At 40.7% G+C, this 19778-nt stretch overlaps 1 protein-coding gene and 1 non-coding gene across 2 annotated transcripts in view; both read left to right on the top strand.

The window, feature by feature from the left end:
• Window positions 1-362: 362 nt before the first annotated feature.
• Window positions 363-19778, top strand: part of NPSR1 (neuropeptide S receptor 1) — a 58146-nt gene continuing 38730 nt past the window's right edge. Inside the window, exons 1-2 of the mRNA XM_042816811.1 lie at window positions 363-509; window positions 14427-14559. Coding sequence (XP_042672745.1) covers window positions 363-509; window positions 14427-14559 — 280 coding nt within the window. The remainder of the gene's footprint in view (window positions 510-14426; window positions 14560-19778) is intronic.
• On the top strand, window positions 7375-7446 carry TRNAM-CAU. Its single transcript has one exon. It is a non-coding gene; the product is annotated as a tRNA-Met (tRNA).

Here is a 19778-nt window from a genome sequence, read left to right on the forward strand (position 1 = left end):
TTACAGCAGTGGCAGCTGTGGATGCCTGGCAGGCTGAAATGCGCATGGACACCTCTGTATGTGCTGACTTCTTACCAGCTGCTGGTCTTGCTGCTGAAAGAGCATGCGGATGGCTGTTGTCAAAGTTGTACTGAAGGAGAGCTTAAAGGGACGACTCCAGCTTGTTGGTTTTTGGGTTGGTTTTTTTTTTCCTTCGCTTTGCTTTTTTTCTTATCACTCAGCTGCACTGACGCCTGATGCCTCTGGTAGCCAGTGGTGGAGCAGTGAGAAGCTGGTATTGCTGCTGTGCTTTTACAGGAGAGGCTTGGCTGCATTAACTCCTAGGAAAACAAGAGCCCAGGCAGCTGGAGCAGAGCCTGGCAATGGAGGTTGGCCCTACAGCAGCCAGCAGCAGCTCCCCGGCTGGCACCGGCTGGCTGGATGTCACTTTTGTCACCTGCACTGACACCGTGACTTTCACCGAAGTGCTGGAGGAAGAGGAGTGGAAATCCTTTTACTACTCCTTTAAGGTACAGCTGGTGCATTGCTTTTCTCACAAGCTTTAGTGCATCTCAGTGCCTCTGCAAGCAGGCAGCTGGGATTATTAATGTTTTATCCCAGATATAGGTGGCATTTGCCCTGCGAAGACACCTGACAGTATATGCGAGGCATTTAACTGGAAAACGACGAGTTGCAGGTTTTGGAGTTCAGACTTGCAGATCTTAGCAATCGTATTCCCTTACAAGAGGGGGTGGTAATATTTTTCTAAAGTGGCATTGCACATATACGTGCATCTTTTATCAAAAGTGTGCTGTAGTTTAACACATCTTTTGTGCGATTTCTTATTAGCCATCTCTTGACGCAAAGAATTTCTTTTCAATTTCCCAGCTGCAACAAACATTGCACACAAGCAAGAAGGTTTTGTGTGTGTGTGTGTTGTGTGTGTGTTGTGTGTGTGTTGTGTGTGTGTTGTGTGTGTGTTGTGTGTGTGTTGTGTGTGTGTTGTGTGTGTTGTGTGTGTGTGTGTGTGTGTGTGTGTGTGTGTGTGTGTGTGTGTTTAACCAACAAAAACAGGGATTAGCTCTAATTAGTTAATTGGCTTGGTTTTCTTTTAAATTTGTGAGGAGGATGCAGGATCATTGTTAGAATGTAGCAGGCAAACGATTCAGGATTGAAAGCCGCTGAATGATGTGAGAAGTGTATTCATTCATCTCCCCAAAACAAACATCACCCTCACAGTATGTGATGGTAGAGAACAGATGAAAGAGGTGCTGAGTTACATCTTTGCTTCAGCTCTCCGTGTCTGTTGTCACTGCTCAGCTTTATGCTGCGTGCCATGTGTTATGATGCTGTAGTGGCACACTGTACAAGTTGTGCTCAAGTTACTAAAAGGAGCTACTACAAGAAGTACCCCGCCTTCCCTCCGGAGCTCAGAACCAAGCAGATCACTTCCAGATGGAAAGATGCAGGCACTCGCATCGTATGGCAATCTGTTGGAAATCAGGGGATGTATTCAGATGCACTTTTGACTTCCAGGAGGTTGTTAGTACTCTGATACATTGCCCCTGGAATCAGTGGAATTATAACAGGGATTCACCTCTTCTATGGAAAAAGTTGATCTGTAGTCCTACAATTCATTAACTGGAGTTTCTTTTAACACAATAGTCCTTTCTTTTTTTTTTTTCCCCCTCTCTCTCTCCGTGTTAGACGCTTAAAAGGCTCTTCAGAAAGCATAGAAGTAAGGAGCAAAACCTTTTTTCACAATTTTCTTCTTATCTCCTCTCTTCTCTCCACACTTAGGGCTGTAAATCTGAACAATGTCATGGGAGCAATATTTTATAATGGTAAAAATGACAAATTAATTCCATGATTAGAAAGTCCCCAGGCAGAAAAATGCTTCTTAATAGGGCAGATTGAGTAAATTACAATAATTAGGATACTATGGATAGTCATGCGTGCTCATCCATTGCTGAAGGAAACTTGATTTTATTAGCTGAGAGCTTCTCATTAGACTTGCACTCTGCTGCCTGATGTCTAGCTTTAGCAAATATAGGACGAACTTTGCAAGGAGGTTCACTGATTTCACATCAATTACTGGCTACTGATAGGCATGGAAATATTTTGACTCGGGAGACAAGTGACAGCTGGTGTTGCTGTTGTAGGGAAGGAGGAATAATGGACCTGCTGACACCTACTATGCAAGGCATGGCTCTCTGCCAGCCATTTCAGCTCTCAATGAGAGCTTCACGTGTGGAAGGTGCTGACAGAGCTGCCTGTGCTTCACCATCCACACTCTGTGTGGTGACCATGTCCATGTCTGTTCCAGCAAGGTGCCCAGGATCTCCTTTCTTTTCACAAGGCTTTGGTTTGGCAGCTAGAGAAATATAAGGTCAGCTTGGAACAGGCTGCGTGGTTTAAAAACCCATGTCATTTGGAATTGGTGCTCAAAATACAGCTGCAAATGGGCTTTGGCCATTAACTGGGATTTTCAAACATGCTATAGCTGTTGCTGACTAAAGAAGATTGACAAAAGGCCACCATGCAGGTGCAGGTTGACCCCTGCGTGGCCGTGAAGCTGAAGTCTCAGGGTGGCTGTGGGGCTGTGTCTGTGGCGTGGGGGGGATTGCCACATTGTTGTACATACAGCACAAAACAAGCAAGTGTTGCTATTTCTCTTTGGGAAATATGGAGTTGTGTTATCTACTTTAAGAGATTTAATAGGAAAACATAATCTAAACCAATAAATGGGGACCAAGGAGTGATGCTCATGCAGTAAATGGAGCAGTTCCAACACAAATGACTTCTAACAGTTTTATCCACTGGCAGCTCTGTAGGGTGTCTCAAACTATGGGATGAGAGGAGAATACTGTATTCTTCTTTTCCTCCCATGCTTCAGAAGTACTACCTGTACCAACCCCCAGGTAATATCTGGGTTATATTGTGGTGGCAATGTGACAAAAGTAAAATAATGCCACTCAGAGCGTTTCAGTGCCAAAAAAAAAGGTCCCATTATGGCCTGAGTTGTGAATGCTTCCCTGCTCCCCCTTTCAGAACAATTTGAATTTCTTTCCTTTCCAGTCCTCTTCAGAACATAATAACTGAATCACATGCTGATTCAGATTAAAAAACATTTTGCCAGTTCAGTTAATTTTTTTTTTTTTCTTCCCTCCTTTTATTTTTTTGAGCTGGGAAAAGGAGCATTTCATCCACTTGGAGGAACATGCTCTTCCCTTCTGTTAGACGTTTTGATAGCTGCCTGGCCAGCTGCTATGCGAGCCTTTGCCCCCCAGGTCTGCTGTAAGGCTGCTTCCATGTGCAATGGGCTCAAAGCTGCTGTCACATCTTTTTGGCAGGACCAGGTGTGTCATGTAGTTCATGAGATGAGCCAGAGCTTTCTGTGGTAAAGAGAGCAGCTCGTCCCTGCCTGCAGGTTCTGTGATCATAGAATGGCTTGCATTGAAGGGGACGCTATAGATCTTCTAGTTCCAACCTCCACATGGCAAACTATTGCTGAAAGCTGAGCCCATGTCTCTGCCTTTGTATGAGGCATGCTGGTAGCTCGCCGTCTGGAACCACAAATGCAAGGAATTCTATTGTCTGTGCTGGCATCAAATTCATAACAGATGTGCAAATTGGTATTAATCACAGCTCCAACCTCCCAGGCCAATGGAAATCTCATTACATCCCTTTACAATCTCCTCCACGTGCATTTAGTCTCTGTGTAAGAAGACTCTGTGTGTCAAATGCCCTTTGCTGAATACAGTGAGCTGCAGAAAACATTATCAGAATGCCTGTTACTTTTCTCTACTTTCAGAGTCCCTCAGTTCTGCCTACCTGACTCATGGGGGCCTAAGACATAAGGTGCTATCCACAAGCCTTCCTAGAGAGCCTGGGGAGAAGCCAAAATCTCAGAATAGGTTCATCAAGCTGAGTAAGAAGTCCCTGTGGCCAACAAGGCTGGAATCTTTGTGAAGGCTGGAAGATGGACCTCCCTTTGCGCAGCCCCAGCTGCTCCAAAGCTTAGAAAAACTCCAGTGGGGGTCGATTCTTATGTATGACATGGCTGTTGGACAATAGGATGCTCTACTCTGATGCAGTAGTGTAAAGGTAAGAGCACTCAAATACTGAAAAGTCCCAGGCATTCTTCCTTCTTTGGCAGGAATGACAGGTGGTGTTCCCTGCCTTAGAATCATGGAATCATAGAATTGCTCAGGTTGGAAAAGACCTCAAAGATCAAGTCCAACCCCAACCTAACCATCCTACCCTAACTCTAACAACCATCTGCTAAATCACGTCCCTGAGCACCAGATCCAAACAGTTTTAAACACATGCAGGGATGGTGACTCAACCACCTCCCTTCCACCATCTAGTTGCACTTTCTTGTTTTGTTTTCTTTATGCGTGCAGCAGCACAGAATTTTGTCGCTCTCCCCCAAGAGTTTTTGGGAACCGCTGTCCCATGCTGCAAGGTGGAAGCCTCAACAACAGGTCTATATGTTGATGTCTTCCTTACTCCAGCTCCATCAGTCGTGGTCCCTGTGCTGTGCAGCGTCACCCCAGCAGTGGTAGTGAAGGATAAGAGCTGTTTGGAAAAATACTGTGCACATTAAATCCACTACAAATGATTATTCATGAATAGTTAAGATTCCCAGTTTGTTTGGTTTTGTGTTTTTTCCAGGAAGAACTGTGTACCTGCAGCTATTATGTCCTCCAACACCATAGCATTGCCAGTACCTGCGTCTTGTAGCCTAGCTAGTTCAGATAATAAATGGGACTGTAGAACCATGCTAGTGTAACCACAAATATAAAACCATGTGCTTCTCCTCCATAGAATATAATCTTCATTGCAAAGGTCAGGGCCTATCACTTCCACCAAAGTACTGAGAAGATCAATGCAAGGAGAGCAGGTTTCCACAGATGAGCTTTGCATAACTAACAACTAACAAGGATTTGTCTCCAGGTGTCCTCAGAGCCTATTTAAGTCAGTATCTGTGTCCCTATCATTTCAGCCAAATGCAGGAGTCTCTTTATCTCCTGAAAAGCATTTGCCTTTATTATTGCTCATTCTGATTTTCAGGCAGACCGCATAGAGCATTCCATCCCTGAATACATAACAGAAAAATATTAATGGGTGCTGTCAAATTTCTGGAGTAATCTCTGTAAATGCAATTGTATGTTTTAGGAAAATGAGCAAACCAAATAATTCATAAGTGACTTTGCTATCTTTCATTGGAGTGAGAGGAGGAGAATTAAGTCTACACAAATACAGTGTCAAGAACTCCTGAACATGGGCACTGCTGTAAGGCACATGGGTATGCTGTAAGGAGTGCTGCTAGAGCTGAGCTGCCATGCTGAGGAGGCAATAGCTGCCCACCTCGTGAAACAAAGCTGTTCTTGGATGAGCTGGCTTCATCTACTAGCTTAAATGCAGCACAGAAGGGAGCTAGCTTGGTAACAGCCCAGCATGCAGAAGCTGTGAGCCAACCAATTCAGGCAGTTTTACACCAGCGTTCCTCACACCTCTGACTGTTGTCCATGTGACCCACAGGTAGGGTTTGGATCTGTCTGAATCTCTAGTATAAATATGCTTAAAATGTCTCTAGTCTATGAACTGTTTTAATTTCACAGATTAGGCACATTTAATCATCTTGCCCTTTTCTGTGATTAAGAAGGAACAGTTTCACAGCTTTTAATAGGCCTTTCAAAATCATGCAATTATGGATGGGCTATTGAGTGACCTAATGTTATCTCTTCCTGTTGAAATTATTCTAGGAAAAATAGATACATAATGAAAAATACATCGTTCTTGATGACATCAAAATTAGGGAAATCTGTTTAACTCCTTCCTTGGAATCTTCTATGATACATTTATTGAAAGAAAACCAACCCTGAAATAACTCAATAGAATCATAGAATTATAGAATGGCTTGGGTTGAAAGGGACCTCAAGGATCGCCAGGTTCCAGCCCTCCTGCTGCAGGCAGGGTTGCCAACTGCTAGATCAAAAACTAGATCAGGTTGCCCGTGGCTCCATCCAATCTAGTCTTGTTCAGCTCCAGAAACAGGGCATACACAACTTTTCTGGGCAACCCTGTTTCAGCACCTCACCATCCTCTCTGTGAATTGCTTCCCCAAGACATCTGATCCAAACTTTCCCTCCTTTGGTTTAAAAGCATTTGCCCCTGTCCTATACGTCCCAGTTGGTCACTCTCTGAATAGAACTGTCCCTGTTTATTATCCATTTACCAAAACACAACAAGATGGTGAATGTGAACTATCAGCCAGTAAAACTGAATTCTTACCATTTGTTATTAACTTTCAATCTTTTTGATCCCCATCTACCCCAGTCACATCTACATTTATTAAATGCTGCCCATTGAAGTGACCCTGCCTCAGCCGTGATGGTGAAGTGAGAGCTAAGAAATATATTTTTAAAAACTGAGGATTCACAGAAAAAGGTCAACAGAGCATGGCTATATTTTTAGAAGTGAAAATAACATTAGTAACATAATTACTCCTTTCTATGGGAAAGTATTCTGATCTAGTGAATAGTTTTCCTTGCACCAAAAAAGTAGAAAATATTTTAGATTTTCCTCTGTAGAACACATTAGCATTCACAGACTATAAGTACAATTCCATCCAGATACAAACTCATACAAAACTACTTCCTAAGTTTGGCAGAATAGAAAACGTGGTCTTAGGTCTCCTTCCAGCCATGCTGGAATGAAGATGCATGTAGATGTGACTGTTGCCAGAATCTCTGACATGTGTTGAAGGCCTCATGTGACAACAGATGCCAGAATATCCCACAGCCATGTGCTGGAAGGCTAACACAGTCATCCTGCGAGAAATCATCACAGTAAAGCAGCCACTGTGCAGAAGATGGGAAAACTATTGGACATGACAAATGCATCTGCTGAATTCGAAGCTTGTGCTTGACTCAGAGAGGGGTGAGAAGCTTTCTTTGTTAAGCTTGCTTGGGGATATTGGTGTTTGAAGAGTAACCGCCTAATTAATAGTCAAGGTCCATAGCAGTCAGAGCTGTGTTTTAGCCCCAGGGCTTAAATGGGAAATCAGTGGTTCAAGAGAGACCTGAAGCTGAGCTAGTATTCATGCAGTGTGAATTGGGCTCAATTCCAGGCCAAGTTACCAAAAAATTCAACTCTAAAGGGCTTTGCTGCCTTCCTCTCAAATTCATCTGCAATGGAAGAGCCTTTAAATAAAAAGATACAAAACTTAGCTTTGAAATAATTCATTTCTCAGTTTTTGCTACCTCATCACAAGTTTTCTTAGAGTTTTCTGATGTCAATCAAATTGCATTCCAAAAACTTTCAGGAGCATCGTGTGTATAATAACAACTTCTCATTTTTGCCTTGCTAGATGGAAAACATTTAAGAAGCAGAGTGGCGCAGCGGGAGCGTGCTGGGCCCATAACCCAGAGGTCGATGGATCGAAACCATCCTCTGCTAGTAGCTTTTTTTTGGAATGGGAGGTTTAAGTTGGATATCAGGAAACACTTCTTTACTGAAAGGGTTGTTAAGCCCTGGAACAGGCTCCCCAGGGAGGTGGTTGAGTCACCATCCCTGGATGTGTTTAAAAACTGTTTGGATGTGGTGCTCAGGGACATGAGTTAGCAGTGGGCTGTAAGGGTTGTATGGATAGGTCATGGTTGGACTTGATGATCTTCAAGGTCTTTTCCAACTTGAGGAATTCTATGATTCCAAGGCATAATTTTGTTATACAAATTGTCACTTGTGACAACTAGGTCATAAGATATATCAGTGATCTTTCAGTTCTTTAACGTGCTTCTTCTGAGACATAGTTCATCTGCAAATGAATCAAGATTGATCCAACTATATTTTTGTGACTTTTCCCCTCCCCACATATTCATTTGAAGAAGGAGGTAGCTTGTATTAATCATCTGAACTTTCGCATTCAGATGCTTAACATCTAATGTATGAAGCTTACTTCTAGCCTAAAAATCTTTAAAATTATTGGTGCCTTTTATTTTGTCCTCTGACAGTGAGACCTGCTAGCTACTACTAAACTGTGTATAACGCACCTATGGCTTATCATCAAACAGATTTCTGTGATGTTTTTTTTCTCAATCCAAATCGTGGTGGAAGATGCATGGATGTTTCCTATTGGCACTTCAACCAAGTTTGTTATTTTTTATACTATAAATCACAGGATCAGAGAATCAGAGAATGCCTTTGATGAAGATCATGTAGTTCCAACCCCTCACCATAGGCAAGGTTACCACCACTAGATCAGTCTGCCAAAGGCCCCATCCAACCTGGCTTCAAATGCATCCAAGAATGGAGATACTTTATACCATATGTATGTAATCACAATAGATATAAATCTTTCACTTCCATTGCACATTACTTCTGATAGGTTGCTTAACCTATCACACCCTGGCAGAAATACTTCATCTCAAACTTCTGCACACGCTTTAGCTGAACACCACCTATGACTTTTTAAGTTACTTAAAATTGATATGTTTGTGCCATTCCCATCAGCATTTACACCTGATTTGCAGGGTGATGTAAATTGTAATTCCCCAAAGATCTGAGTTGTTTTTGTTTCTGTGGTACAATAAATAATATATGTCTTGTGCAAAGCTCCCATCTGAATACATATCTGCATGAGTACAATTTAGTTTTTAGTATGTAAGTTTTTAAGAAAATAGGTATTATGAGTATTATGCACGCTCTCGTGTATACGGTTCAGGCTCGGGGACTTCTGAAGGTCACTTGATCTGACCACTCAAAAGCATGCTCAAGGCAGTGCCCAAACAAGTTCTGAACATCTTCAGAGACAGAGATCCTGCATCTTCTCTGCACTCCAATTCCAGTGTTTAACTATCCTCATAGTGATTTTGTTTCCCTAATATATAATCAAAATGTCCTGAGTTGCTTCCATTTGGTGCTTCTCATCCTTTCATTGTGAACTGCATTATGGAATTATAGAATATCCCAAACAGGAAGGCACACACAAGGATCATTGAGTCCAACACCTGGCTCCATGCAGTACCACCAAACCCTATGTTTGAAAACATTTTTCAAATGCTTCTTGAACTCTGGTAGCTTGGGGCTGCCTGTTCCAGTGCCTGAACACTCTCTGGTGAAGAATCTTTTCCTAATACTCAACCTGATCCTTTTCTGATGCAGTTTCTTAAGTAAACTGCTCCAACGGGTGTCTTCTTATTATTTCTTTAAATACTGCGGTCCAGTAGAAGCAAACTGACTGTAAATTAGTTTAAATTAGTTTAGCATTAAACGTGGAGGTTGGTGGCCCTGCATGTGGCAGGGGGTTGGAGATTCATGATCCTTGAGGTCCCTTCCAACCCTGGCCATTCTGTGATTCTGTAAAGCCCCAGCTGGAATCAGTGAAGTTGCATGGCACTCAACTGCCTCAGAAAAATTTACCCTTGTCTTTTTCTTCCCCCTTTCCTTTCCCTTTCCTCTTCTGTTCCACCCTACATGGAATCAGCTAAAATAACATACCTCTCTTACGTATTTTCAGTAGTCAAAATTCAGGACTCCATGTCTCTATAACAGGGTCAAAATAATGCAAAACCTGGGGACCTCCATTTGCTTGCATGGTCTGCAGTTGAAGTGTTTATTTCAGGAGATGAGAAAAAGTTTTCCCTCTCTCTATTTTTTTCTTTAAAACTTCCTTTAGAACAGAGCAATACAATTTACTAGTGGTGAACATGATCTTCAGTATGTCAGTTTCCCAATTTAGCAAGCAATTTTATGTGTCCTTTTTACATGTTAAGAGGAACTTACTTGTGAATTTGCTTACTTTACTCCATGAGTACATCTCAGTGATTGCAATAGGTTACAATTCTTACATCATTTTTAAAATGAACAAAATGCAAGCAGTCAGACTATCCCCAGATAATTCACGTATTCCCAGAACTTAATCACCTAGTAAGAAGAAGCTGCTCAGAGACTTACATCACTACCAGCCTGTGATAGTAGGGATGCATAGAATAGTAGTGTCTTCATCACTCAACAGACCAAGAGCATGAAGCAGGAAAGCACCAGGTCAGTGACAACTTGAATTCGCTATAAGCCTCCTAACGACATGTTAAGACACCAGCCAGCAACATTAGGGAAGATAGTAAACTTTTTCCACTACTATTCCCCACACTGCAATAACTCATAGACACAGAACTTGAGACCCTGAAAGAGCTCAGGAGTGAATTTTGTCATTGATACAAGATAAATACAAATCACATCATGATAGCACAGATGCCTAGAATCCATAAGGATCCCTTCTGCCTTTGATGGTGAGTGAGTGGTACACCAGGCTTACAGGGATGCACTTCGTTTCAAACATAAAGCACAGTACACCTCATGCTAGACTTATTGCAGCCTGTGAATTCTGAAATTTTGTTAGAGAGACAAAATAACAAAACACTTCTGGAAGCAAAAGAAAACGTATGCACTTTTCAGACAGCTTTCTTGTCTTACATTTCACCCATGAGGCGACTTGCTTCATTGGCTAAAGCTGGATTTAATCTTAAAGCAAATTAGCAAAACATGAATATGTGCTCCAGATGCCAAGCACTTCCATGCTTCAAACAGCAGTCTTGTGGAATAGAAGCATAAGCAACGGTAATCGTCAATCCAAGGAAATCCTCTTGATTTAATTTGTCCTATAACCTTATTTAGGTCACTAGCATTTTTAATTTTTCTAATCTACAAGAACTGCTGTATGACACTGGTCTCACTCATGATGTTCTTATGTATTGTAGTTAGTACACCCACTACAAAAGCAGCCCTTGAAGAAAGCTTCTACACAAGGAGATGTTATTATCTTTTTATCCAGTTTTCTGTGTAAGATGTTATTAAACAGTGGTTCTCTTTTCTTCTTGCAAATCACCTTGCTGAAGGTTGCTACAAAAAGACGATTTCTGCTGGATGAACATGACATGAAGTGAAACACATTCATTTTTAAGCAAAATTTCACCTCACTGTGAAGTATAAAACAGAATTCTGGACAATGCAGCTGAAGTGAAGTTCAGGGATCAATCAGCTGTATCTCAAATCTAAGACTTATTTTCATAGATGGAGATTTCATTGACTCAATCAATCTATACAGGTATTTTGTAAATGAAAATTTGTAAATAACCATCCTGAATTCTATGCTGTAATTTTGGTTCATTGATTTTGGGCCAATCTGCAGTGGACCAGAAGAATATTTTGTTCCTTTTTTTTATTATTATTCCTACAGCCTTATCATGTCTTCAAAGATATGCTCATTTATTCCTGGAGTCTGTTGTTTGCTAGGTCAAGCAATTTAAATAATTCCCTCTTCTTGCTCAGGTGTATTCTCTGAACTGCTGTCAACTCCTTACCCTATGCCTCTCTTGAAATGCAGTGTCCCAAAGTGGACATAGTGGGTTCAGTGGAGCAGAGACATGCAACGCGTGTTGGTCTCATGGCAATTGTCATTGTTTTCAATGTAGAACTAGAGAATATCTCAAGTTAAAGGGATCTGTAAGAATCATCAAGTCCAACCCTTGACTCCAGAGAGGACCACCCAAAAATTCAAACCTTATGTCTGGCAGTGTTGTCCCCATGCTTCTTGCCTGTAGATCCTTCCCCGTCTTTGTAGGCCCCCTTAGATTGCAGTGCCCAAACATGCACCCAGTGCTGGAGGTGAGGCCAAGTATTCCACCTGCAGAGAACCTTCACCTGCTGTGTGTTGGGGGTGATGTTTGGAAGGCTCACCCAGCCTGGAATCATTACAGCTACTGCGCCGTAGTGTCCTGTGCTGCTCCTTTATTTAATGGAATCCTGTTTTTAAAAGTGTGTGTTTCCAGTTCATCAAGAACATTTTGAATTCCAGCCATAGCTTCTATGAAGGCCTTTATCATGATGAGCATCCCATTAATACCTACAGAAGTTTTCATTCCGCAAGCTAATTCAGACTGATAGAGGCTGCAGTGATTTAAGCTGCCTATTAATGTAGTTCCTTAATCCCCAAGAATGAGATCTTTCTCTCTGCTCTCTGTTCAGCAGCTACCACAAATAGATGAATAGAAACTTTGTCTATATGCTTTTGTCTACAGTCTTTCAAATTTAGCTCTCCTTACTCAACTTTTGCACCTTTTTTGTCATTTTTGTAGATTGGTTTAATTGTACGTTTCTGTAGAGCTTAAAGCACTCATTAAAAGTTGGCAAGACGACTGACAATGTGTGCTTACCCCTATGTGGGGATGAAGCACCCCTCTAACACAGGCTTGGCTGACACTGAGGATTTTCTTATGCAGGAACTGCAAAAAGATTTGTGTCAGAGCCTTGTTCTGTTGTTAGCCTTATCATTACAATACAGGAATGCAGAATTTCTTTTTAAAAAATGCTCTCCCAATTTTATATCAGAGAAAATGGGAGCACGTCTTGTCCCTTATTTTTTTAACATATGAAAGATCTTTTCTGAAATGAAAAAGACAAGCCAATCCCTTAGGAGAACCAATTGATTTCAAGGACAAATGTGATATGAAATCTTACTTCTTTTTTTCCCTCCCGTTTTATTTATCATCCAAAAAGATGTCTCCTTCCAATCCCTGTACAAAAAAAGTGTCCCCGTAAGCATAGTTTTACCACGGCTCTGCTAAGTGTTGCAAAGGGAATTTGCTTCCAAGAGATTGCTAGATTTTAAAACATGTTTGTTTGTTCTTTGTTTGCTTGTTTTGTTTTTTTGTTTGCTTGTTTTGTTTTGTTTTCTTCTAAAATTTAAGCACACAGCCCACACTGGTTGTCTTGTATAGGTGATTCTATAATCAGTGGAGACAGCTATCCCAGGGTGGGTGAGATGAATGATGACTCATGTCTGAGATATTACCATTATCTAGACTACAAAGACCATTTAGAGTAGCTGTCTCTCTTTAGAGCTTTAAAGTTAGATGAGGTGACCCAAATGACAGATTAAACTAACAGAAGTTATCGTGCTGGGAAAAATGAAACCATCTAAACACAGCATTCATTGTGTGCTTAAACTAATCCCTGGGCTCAGGCATGGAGCACAGCCTGGAATTGCTCATACAGCAAGTGGGTCCTGCCTCTTCTGCACAGCCACATAGGTCATGAAGTCCCATTGCTACCAGACTGAAGCAGAGCTGGTTCTGTTCCTCAGTAGAAAAGGAACTATGCATGCTGGCTGCTGAGCCACGTGTGTATTTTTTTTCTCCCCTTGGCTGTAATAACAACGTGTGTATTATCACAGAATCACAGAATCATGGAATCACAGAATGGCCAGGGTTGAAAGGGACCCCAGGGATCATGAATCTCCAACCCCCCTGCCATATGCAGGGCCACCGACCTCCCCATTTAATACTAGTGATACTTATCACTGCTGGATACTTCAGCACTTCTTAATTCTGCCTTTCCTTGTTTCTCTGTCCTATGCCCTTCAAAGTCTTGCTGTGAAAAATGCTGTCTGTTCTGCTTGTCTTTGCAGAAGAGCTGCAGAATTGTTTTCTTTCTTGCCATACATGCCTTATGCAAGTTAGGTTTTCTAAGCTTGCAGGAATGCTGAATATTTTCTCCAGGCTGACTCCATGCTCTGCAGACTCAGTGCTTCTCAGGCATTAAAACTGGTTGGCTTGCTGTAGACAAACTGAATTTTGCAGTCCCACGTGGCTAGGAGAAACCTACAGAATAGCACTGAAAAATAACTCACCTGCATTTAGAGGAGACCAACAACGTTTCAGTAGGCCATAAAGGAGGGAGCAAATTGTGTGCTCATGCACATGAAGCAAACAAATGTGTGTGTGTATGCCCTTAGTGTTGCAGTCAGAGGATCATAATGCTTCCAGAGTGCTTCTTATTTTTCTTTTCTTTGTACACAGTACCACTAGGGGACGTTTTGTCATCATGTATTGCATGCTGCACAATTTTACTTTTTCTTACAGTGGGTCATGCTTACTTTTCAATCTTGCTATACATCTAGATCATGGAGTGGGTGTCTGAATTTCATAGGGCTTATGGGTGACCCATACTCAATGGGCCTGGGAAGGAGAGAAGCATTTATTTCCCCCATTGCTCCAAAGAAGCATGTCTATCAGTATTCCAAAGCGTGGCAGTTGGTTATTTCACAGCTTGTTGGAGCAACAAGAGCAAGCTGATGGCTGCCTCTCATTTTAGTGTCCAGTGCTGAACACAGGCATCGATAGCAGTTTTGTGAATATAGCAGTAATATACAGGCACTGCAAATCAATCTGGGAGGGACATCACTGGTGATGATGCATGTGAGGTATTTTCTGAAAGAACAAGAATATCTTTTAGTCTATATAATTAAAAATCAATTGTCAAAACTTACATTCCACTCCTTTTTGCATTCTCGTCTCATTTGTCCTATGTTAACTGATTGGCTTAACCCAAGTCACTATCCACTCACCTGCCTACATCATTTTTTTGTCTTTCTGATGCAGACAGAGCAGCTGGTGACTCTTTGGATCCTCTTTATTGTTACTATTGCTGGAAATGCCATCGTGCTCTTCTCTACATGGAGAAGGAAGCGGAAATCTCGAATGACCTTCTTTGTTACACAGCTGGCAATCACAGGTAGTGTCTGGGAGGGAAAGGGCCACTTAAGCTTTACAGAAATCAGTATGAAAATGACAAGAAGTTTTTGCATAAACAAGGAAATGCAAGTTGAATGGTGAAGAATTTGGTTGCCACCCAACTTGCAGCTGCAGCTTGTCATAAGACAGATGGATGGGTGCTTATCTTAGGGCTCAGTCTGCCTTTGATCTCAAAAGATGTTGTTAGATGTAGTAGTGTCTGTGTCAGTTGCAGCAGCTGCAACTCATTGTTTTCACTGAATCTTATCTCCCAGTCTGAATTAGCATCCACATTTCCCAAAAGTTATGTTCCCAGCTGTTGTCATAGAACTGTTTAGATTAAAATAGTTCAAGATGTATTTTAGCAGAATCAAGGATTCTGCTAAAATCCTTTCTAAAGTACTTCATTAAAGTGTTGCTTCATCAATTGCACGCTTGCATTGAAGAGTGAAAATAACTTCCTGTGGTCTGATTTAACCAAGAAAGGGAAGTATAAAGATGTAAATGTAGAGAGGAATATATTTGGGTTTTGTGTCTGTGGGGAGGGGACTAAGAATTATACGGGAGAACGTACAGAAACCTGGCTTGTAAAATGTCACAATGGCAAGGAATGGGAACAAGAGCATAGTCAGTACTTCATTTCTCTGTGGCCTTAAATTGCCTGAATTTATGGAGTTTTAAGTTTCCCAAGGGAAAAAGTGTACAGTTCCTATGACAATGTCCTGCTACTAATCCCTGTTTACAAGGCATCTGTGTTGTATTGCTTGTGTATATAGGATACATTGATTCTTTTTCTGTTCCTTTTTTTTTCTTTTTCCTTTTTTGTAAGAAACAGTAGTAATTACAAGAATTTTCTACTAAACAGCTATTTAATACGTGTTTTCCCAGCAATTTTGAGTCCTCCTTTGACGTCTGTTGTATCTGTTTAAGCTGGAAAATCAAAAGAAATAGCAGGATAGTATTGGTCAGAACTAGTTGAGAGACATCTAGTCCGTATGAGGTACACCAGGAGGAAACTACTATTGGTGTTGTGCTGGGTAGTTCTGTTATTTTTGCATAGGAAAGGCTGTTTTACTGGACAAATATAGAGTTGGATGGAGAGCTATTTGCTGGGAATTTGAACACAGTCTATATGATGAGAGGAGAAGGGACTGCAAACACAGTTTTGAAGAAGCTGCAATAGTCAGTGACAAAAACAAGGAGACATCCCATTAGATGTGGGCAGCACATAATGTTCTACAGCTGATATTAACATATTGGCTAAGGTCAATGTGTTAAACTTGCTAGCTCTTTCGATCTCCTCTTTCCTAAAATTATCCCCAACTTTCAAAATCAGACCTTGAAAGTGCCTCAGTTCAGCAGTGTGTTCCATTTCATATTAAATGAATTCACACAGGCAACTCACCCACATCTGCAATGTTAGAAGAGTTAACACCACTTTGAACAGCAAGGCTCCTTTCAAGCAGTGTGGATTTCTTTCTTATGATGCAGGAGTCAGACCTGTAATTTATCTTCCCTCACCAAGAGTTCCTGTCAGCATTTTGGCACAAAGAAATGACTTAATTCCTGAAATGGAGCCATTTCACTTCCTTATCTTCAAAAATATTAATAAGAACAAAGCAAGCTGGCAACAGTCATCAGCCTTTCACAACAAGTTATGAGGTAGACACAGAACATTATGAAAACACTGGCTTGTCACATTGCTTTGACACGCCAGGCATATTTAAATCCTACTAACTAAAGCCTAATCTCCTGACAATCAGTTTCTGCTTACTCAATCTTACTACTTCCATCTATTTTTGAATTCTTAAAATATTAATTATTTCTGCCAAGGAGCAAGAGAGAAGAATAATGAATACAGTTTCATCAATGCAGGCATTTCTAAGCAGTCATTTCTAAGCCATTTAAAAACTTCTTCTTTACAGATATGTTTCATCAGTTGAGTAGCATCCTCAATTCTCACATCCTCCTACTAACATAGCACTAATATAAAATGAAAGTCTAGTTTTTGCGTTACAATAGAAAAGGCATTCAAAGCAAATTGTGCATAATACACGAATAGGAAATGAGCACTGATATTCTCCTTGATTCATTGCCAAGCCAGATGGAGAAGAGAAGTAACAAACTGGTTGAGGCTCCTTTCAACATGACTAAAATTCAGTGGTCTTACTCACTTGGCAGATTCACAGATAAGACTCATACGTATCCCTCACTACATCATAATTTGTCATGGTGCTGGAGGATGCAGGAATATGTAGATATGTGAAGATCTTGCTAACGCTTAATTCAGAGAGTATTTCTTACTAAGTATGTGCCCATAGAATGTCTGTATCAATACTGCATTTATGCCTATGTTTAACTCTTAGCTCATGCATAAATTGCTTTGAAATTAGCTAGGAATTAAGCGCTAGGAAATCAGCTAAAAGTTAACAGCTGAGTTGAACAATAGTACTAATCACTCGTCAGCTAATTTAACAAAGAGTAATATTGCTAAGTTTGTCTAGTGCTCACTTTGCTTTTGGGCATATGCTTTTTTTTCACCACCGACAAGAAACAAGCTCTTCTGTGAAGACTGAAACTAAAGGTAGGTTTCCTACAGATTTCTATCTCCAAGGCAATTTAGTTTCTCAGAAAGTGTAAGCTTTGAAGATTACCCTGTGGGGGGAGTATTTCTAAACACTTTTTCCCAAATGGATTTCTTTTGAGTTTAACACAACTTATCCTTGTGGCATAGCTATCTCTACTGGCAGGAAACCTCTCACATCTCCCTCTATCTGATGCCATTTCAGAGCCTTGCAGAGCCTTACAGTCTTTAACATTTTTGCCTCTGACTGAATTCCCCAAGTTGTTCAAGAAGAGAGTGGGGGTCTGACAGTCTGGTAAGTTCACAGACACTGTGATCATGCTGGAAATTTTCAAGTGAAATATGGTTGCACTCAGAAAATATTTCTACTTACTCAGACACTTTACCCAGCTCTACCAAAGAAAGGCCACCTTACCCCTACTTTCAAAATGTAAAAGCAGCTGACAATCATACATTTTTTTTTTCTATTAATACCTCAGGTATTTGAACGTCTCATCCCACTCCATGGGTTTCAAGGGAGATGAATCTTTTTCTGTCTCCTGAGCTGCACCTCCTCTAGTTAGCAGGGGTTGCTGCAGTGATGGAGTCATCCAAGGATCAGAGGAATAATACATATCAATTTACTGAGAGCTTTCTTAACACCAATTAATGCTTTACTTGAAGGTAAAATTGGCTAATTGGCTAATTATGGTTAAAAATCATTACAGTTAAGACAATGTTAGGCAATGGCTACTACAGAAGCAGAAGTATAAAAGAAGAAAATGAGAAAATACAGAAAATCGGGAGAGGCAGACATACAGACATACAGACGTACAGACATACAGACATACAGATATACAGATATACAGATATATGGATGTACAGATATACAGATATACAGATATACAGATACAGCAAAGCAAAGAGGTTCACCGCTCCTCAACCTAGCAATGTCTTGGTGTCAGGTGCTGATCTTTGGTAGTGGTGGGTCATCCAAGGTTGAGGTGGTCAGTTGACTGCTTACAGTGACAGTACTTACTCTTATAGTCCAGAGTGGTCAAGCCTGCTCTTTTGGAGCGACAGTTTCTGACTTCTGAGATCTGAGCAGGAACTCCTTTGTTCCCATTTTCCAGGCCTTGTGAACTTAAATCAGCAGGTAAGAGCACACAGGGATACTCCAGCTTGTATATGCCTTCACAGGATATAGTGGCATCATCTCCCAGTCTCCTTTATTAAGCTGGAAACACCTGTTCTCAGGCAAGTCTTCAGACAGGAAACATTCTTGGGCCCTTCCATTCAAAGGCAAACAACTCCAAAGAAATGCTTTCAACTGCAAAACTGTCCACAAAGTGTTGGTGATTGCCTCGTGTTCATTTGAGATATTCCTTACCAGTCTCATACATTGAGTATCATTGGATAAGAAGCATTATATATTACCTAAACAGTCCATTCAACAAAAATTATTGTAATTTGACCAATTCAAAAGTGGATCAAGAAACATAAGATCAATTTTGATAAACTTCTATCAAAGTTTACTTCACTCAACTTCAAGCACTACTGTCTGGAGAATGTATTTAAGTTCCTTTTTATGATTTAATGACTACAGACATGTGTGTATGTATATGTTTTTGTGTTCTACATTTGTTGGTTTGAGGTTATTTTTGGTTTGTTTCTTGCTATTTCCTTCCCAAGTAAATATCTAAAAAGTGGGATTTGAAAATGTTAAGGTGATTTCTCACAGAAGACTCTGAGATTTCTCTTTCTGTCCTAACATTAAGCAGAAATCAGAATCTGAAGAATGTTGGATTCTGTTTGTTGCTGGGGTTAGATATAAAGTGGCAACTTCACCACATGCCTTATTATAAGTCTTAGGCCAACAGAGCTGAAAGGAATACATGCTTATTTAGGTATTGCTGCGGTTGTAGTGAAGAAAAAAACTAAAAAGAATGCCAGCTAACTTCTGTATGGTAGAATACATACAAAAAGAAAAGCAGAAGAGAAAGATGTGAAAAAAATATTCAGCTACAGTCTAACTTGCGAAAGAAATACCAAAATCTAAGTAATGACAAGAAATTTACACTGGAAAGACAAGGATGTATTTTTTAAAGTGTTTCTGTGCATCACTTGCAGCTTTCTCACTTGCTCCCAGGAAATTGGACCATGGAAAATGACATTAGTCCACAAGCTAGTATACTCATTTTTAGTGTTTAGTAAAATAGCAGTACACAAAGAGCAAACCATAGGAGTGTTATGTGAACAAATAGGTGGAGACAGGCTGTGCTGATGCAAGAATTATTTCATTTCTGTGCTGCTTAGCCTCAGACTTCTGAGATGACTTTGGCTATAATGACTAAAGGCAGAGTCTGAGAGTTTCCCTATATAAAACTTGTGCATCTAACTCAACAACTGCAATGGCTAAACATGAACAAACACATTAGAAGCTCCCATTTTTTCTGCTTCTTTTTTACTAAGTAGTTCATCTGCCTACAATAACAGACTCATGGATGGTGGCAACTGCCTTATGAGATTGGTTACAGCAGTGGCAACAAAATAGCTGGCAAAGAAGGGGTAAACCTATTTGGGCTGCTGAGCTGTGGAAAGACATTGCTATTCAAATAAAGAATGTGTAAAGGTGCATCATGTAGATGCTCATGTGC

The sequence above is a fragment of the Centrocercus urophasianus genome, unplaced genomic scaffold (genome assembly GCF_019232065.1).
Source record: "Centrocercus urophasianus isolate 14NV4802_14NV808 unplaced genomic scaffold, USGS_Curo_1.0 seq_16, whole genome shotgun sequence".
Lineage (NCBI taxonomy): Eukaryota > Metazoa > Chordata > Aves > Galliformes > Phasianidae > Centrocercus > Centrocercus urophasianus.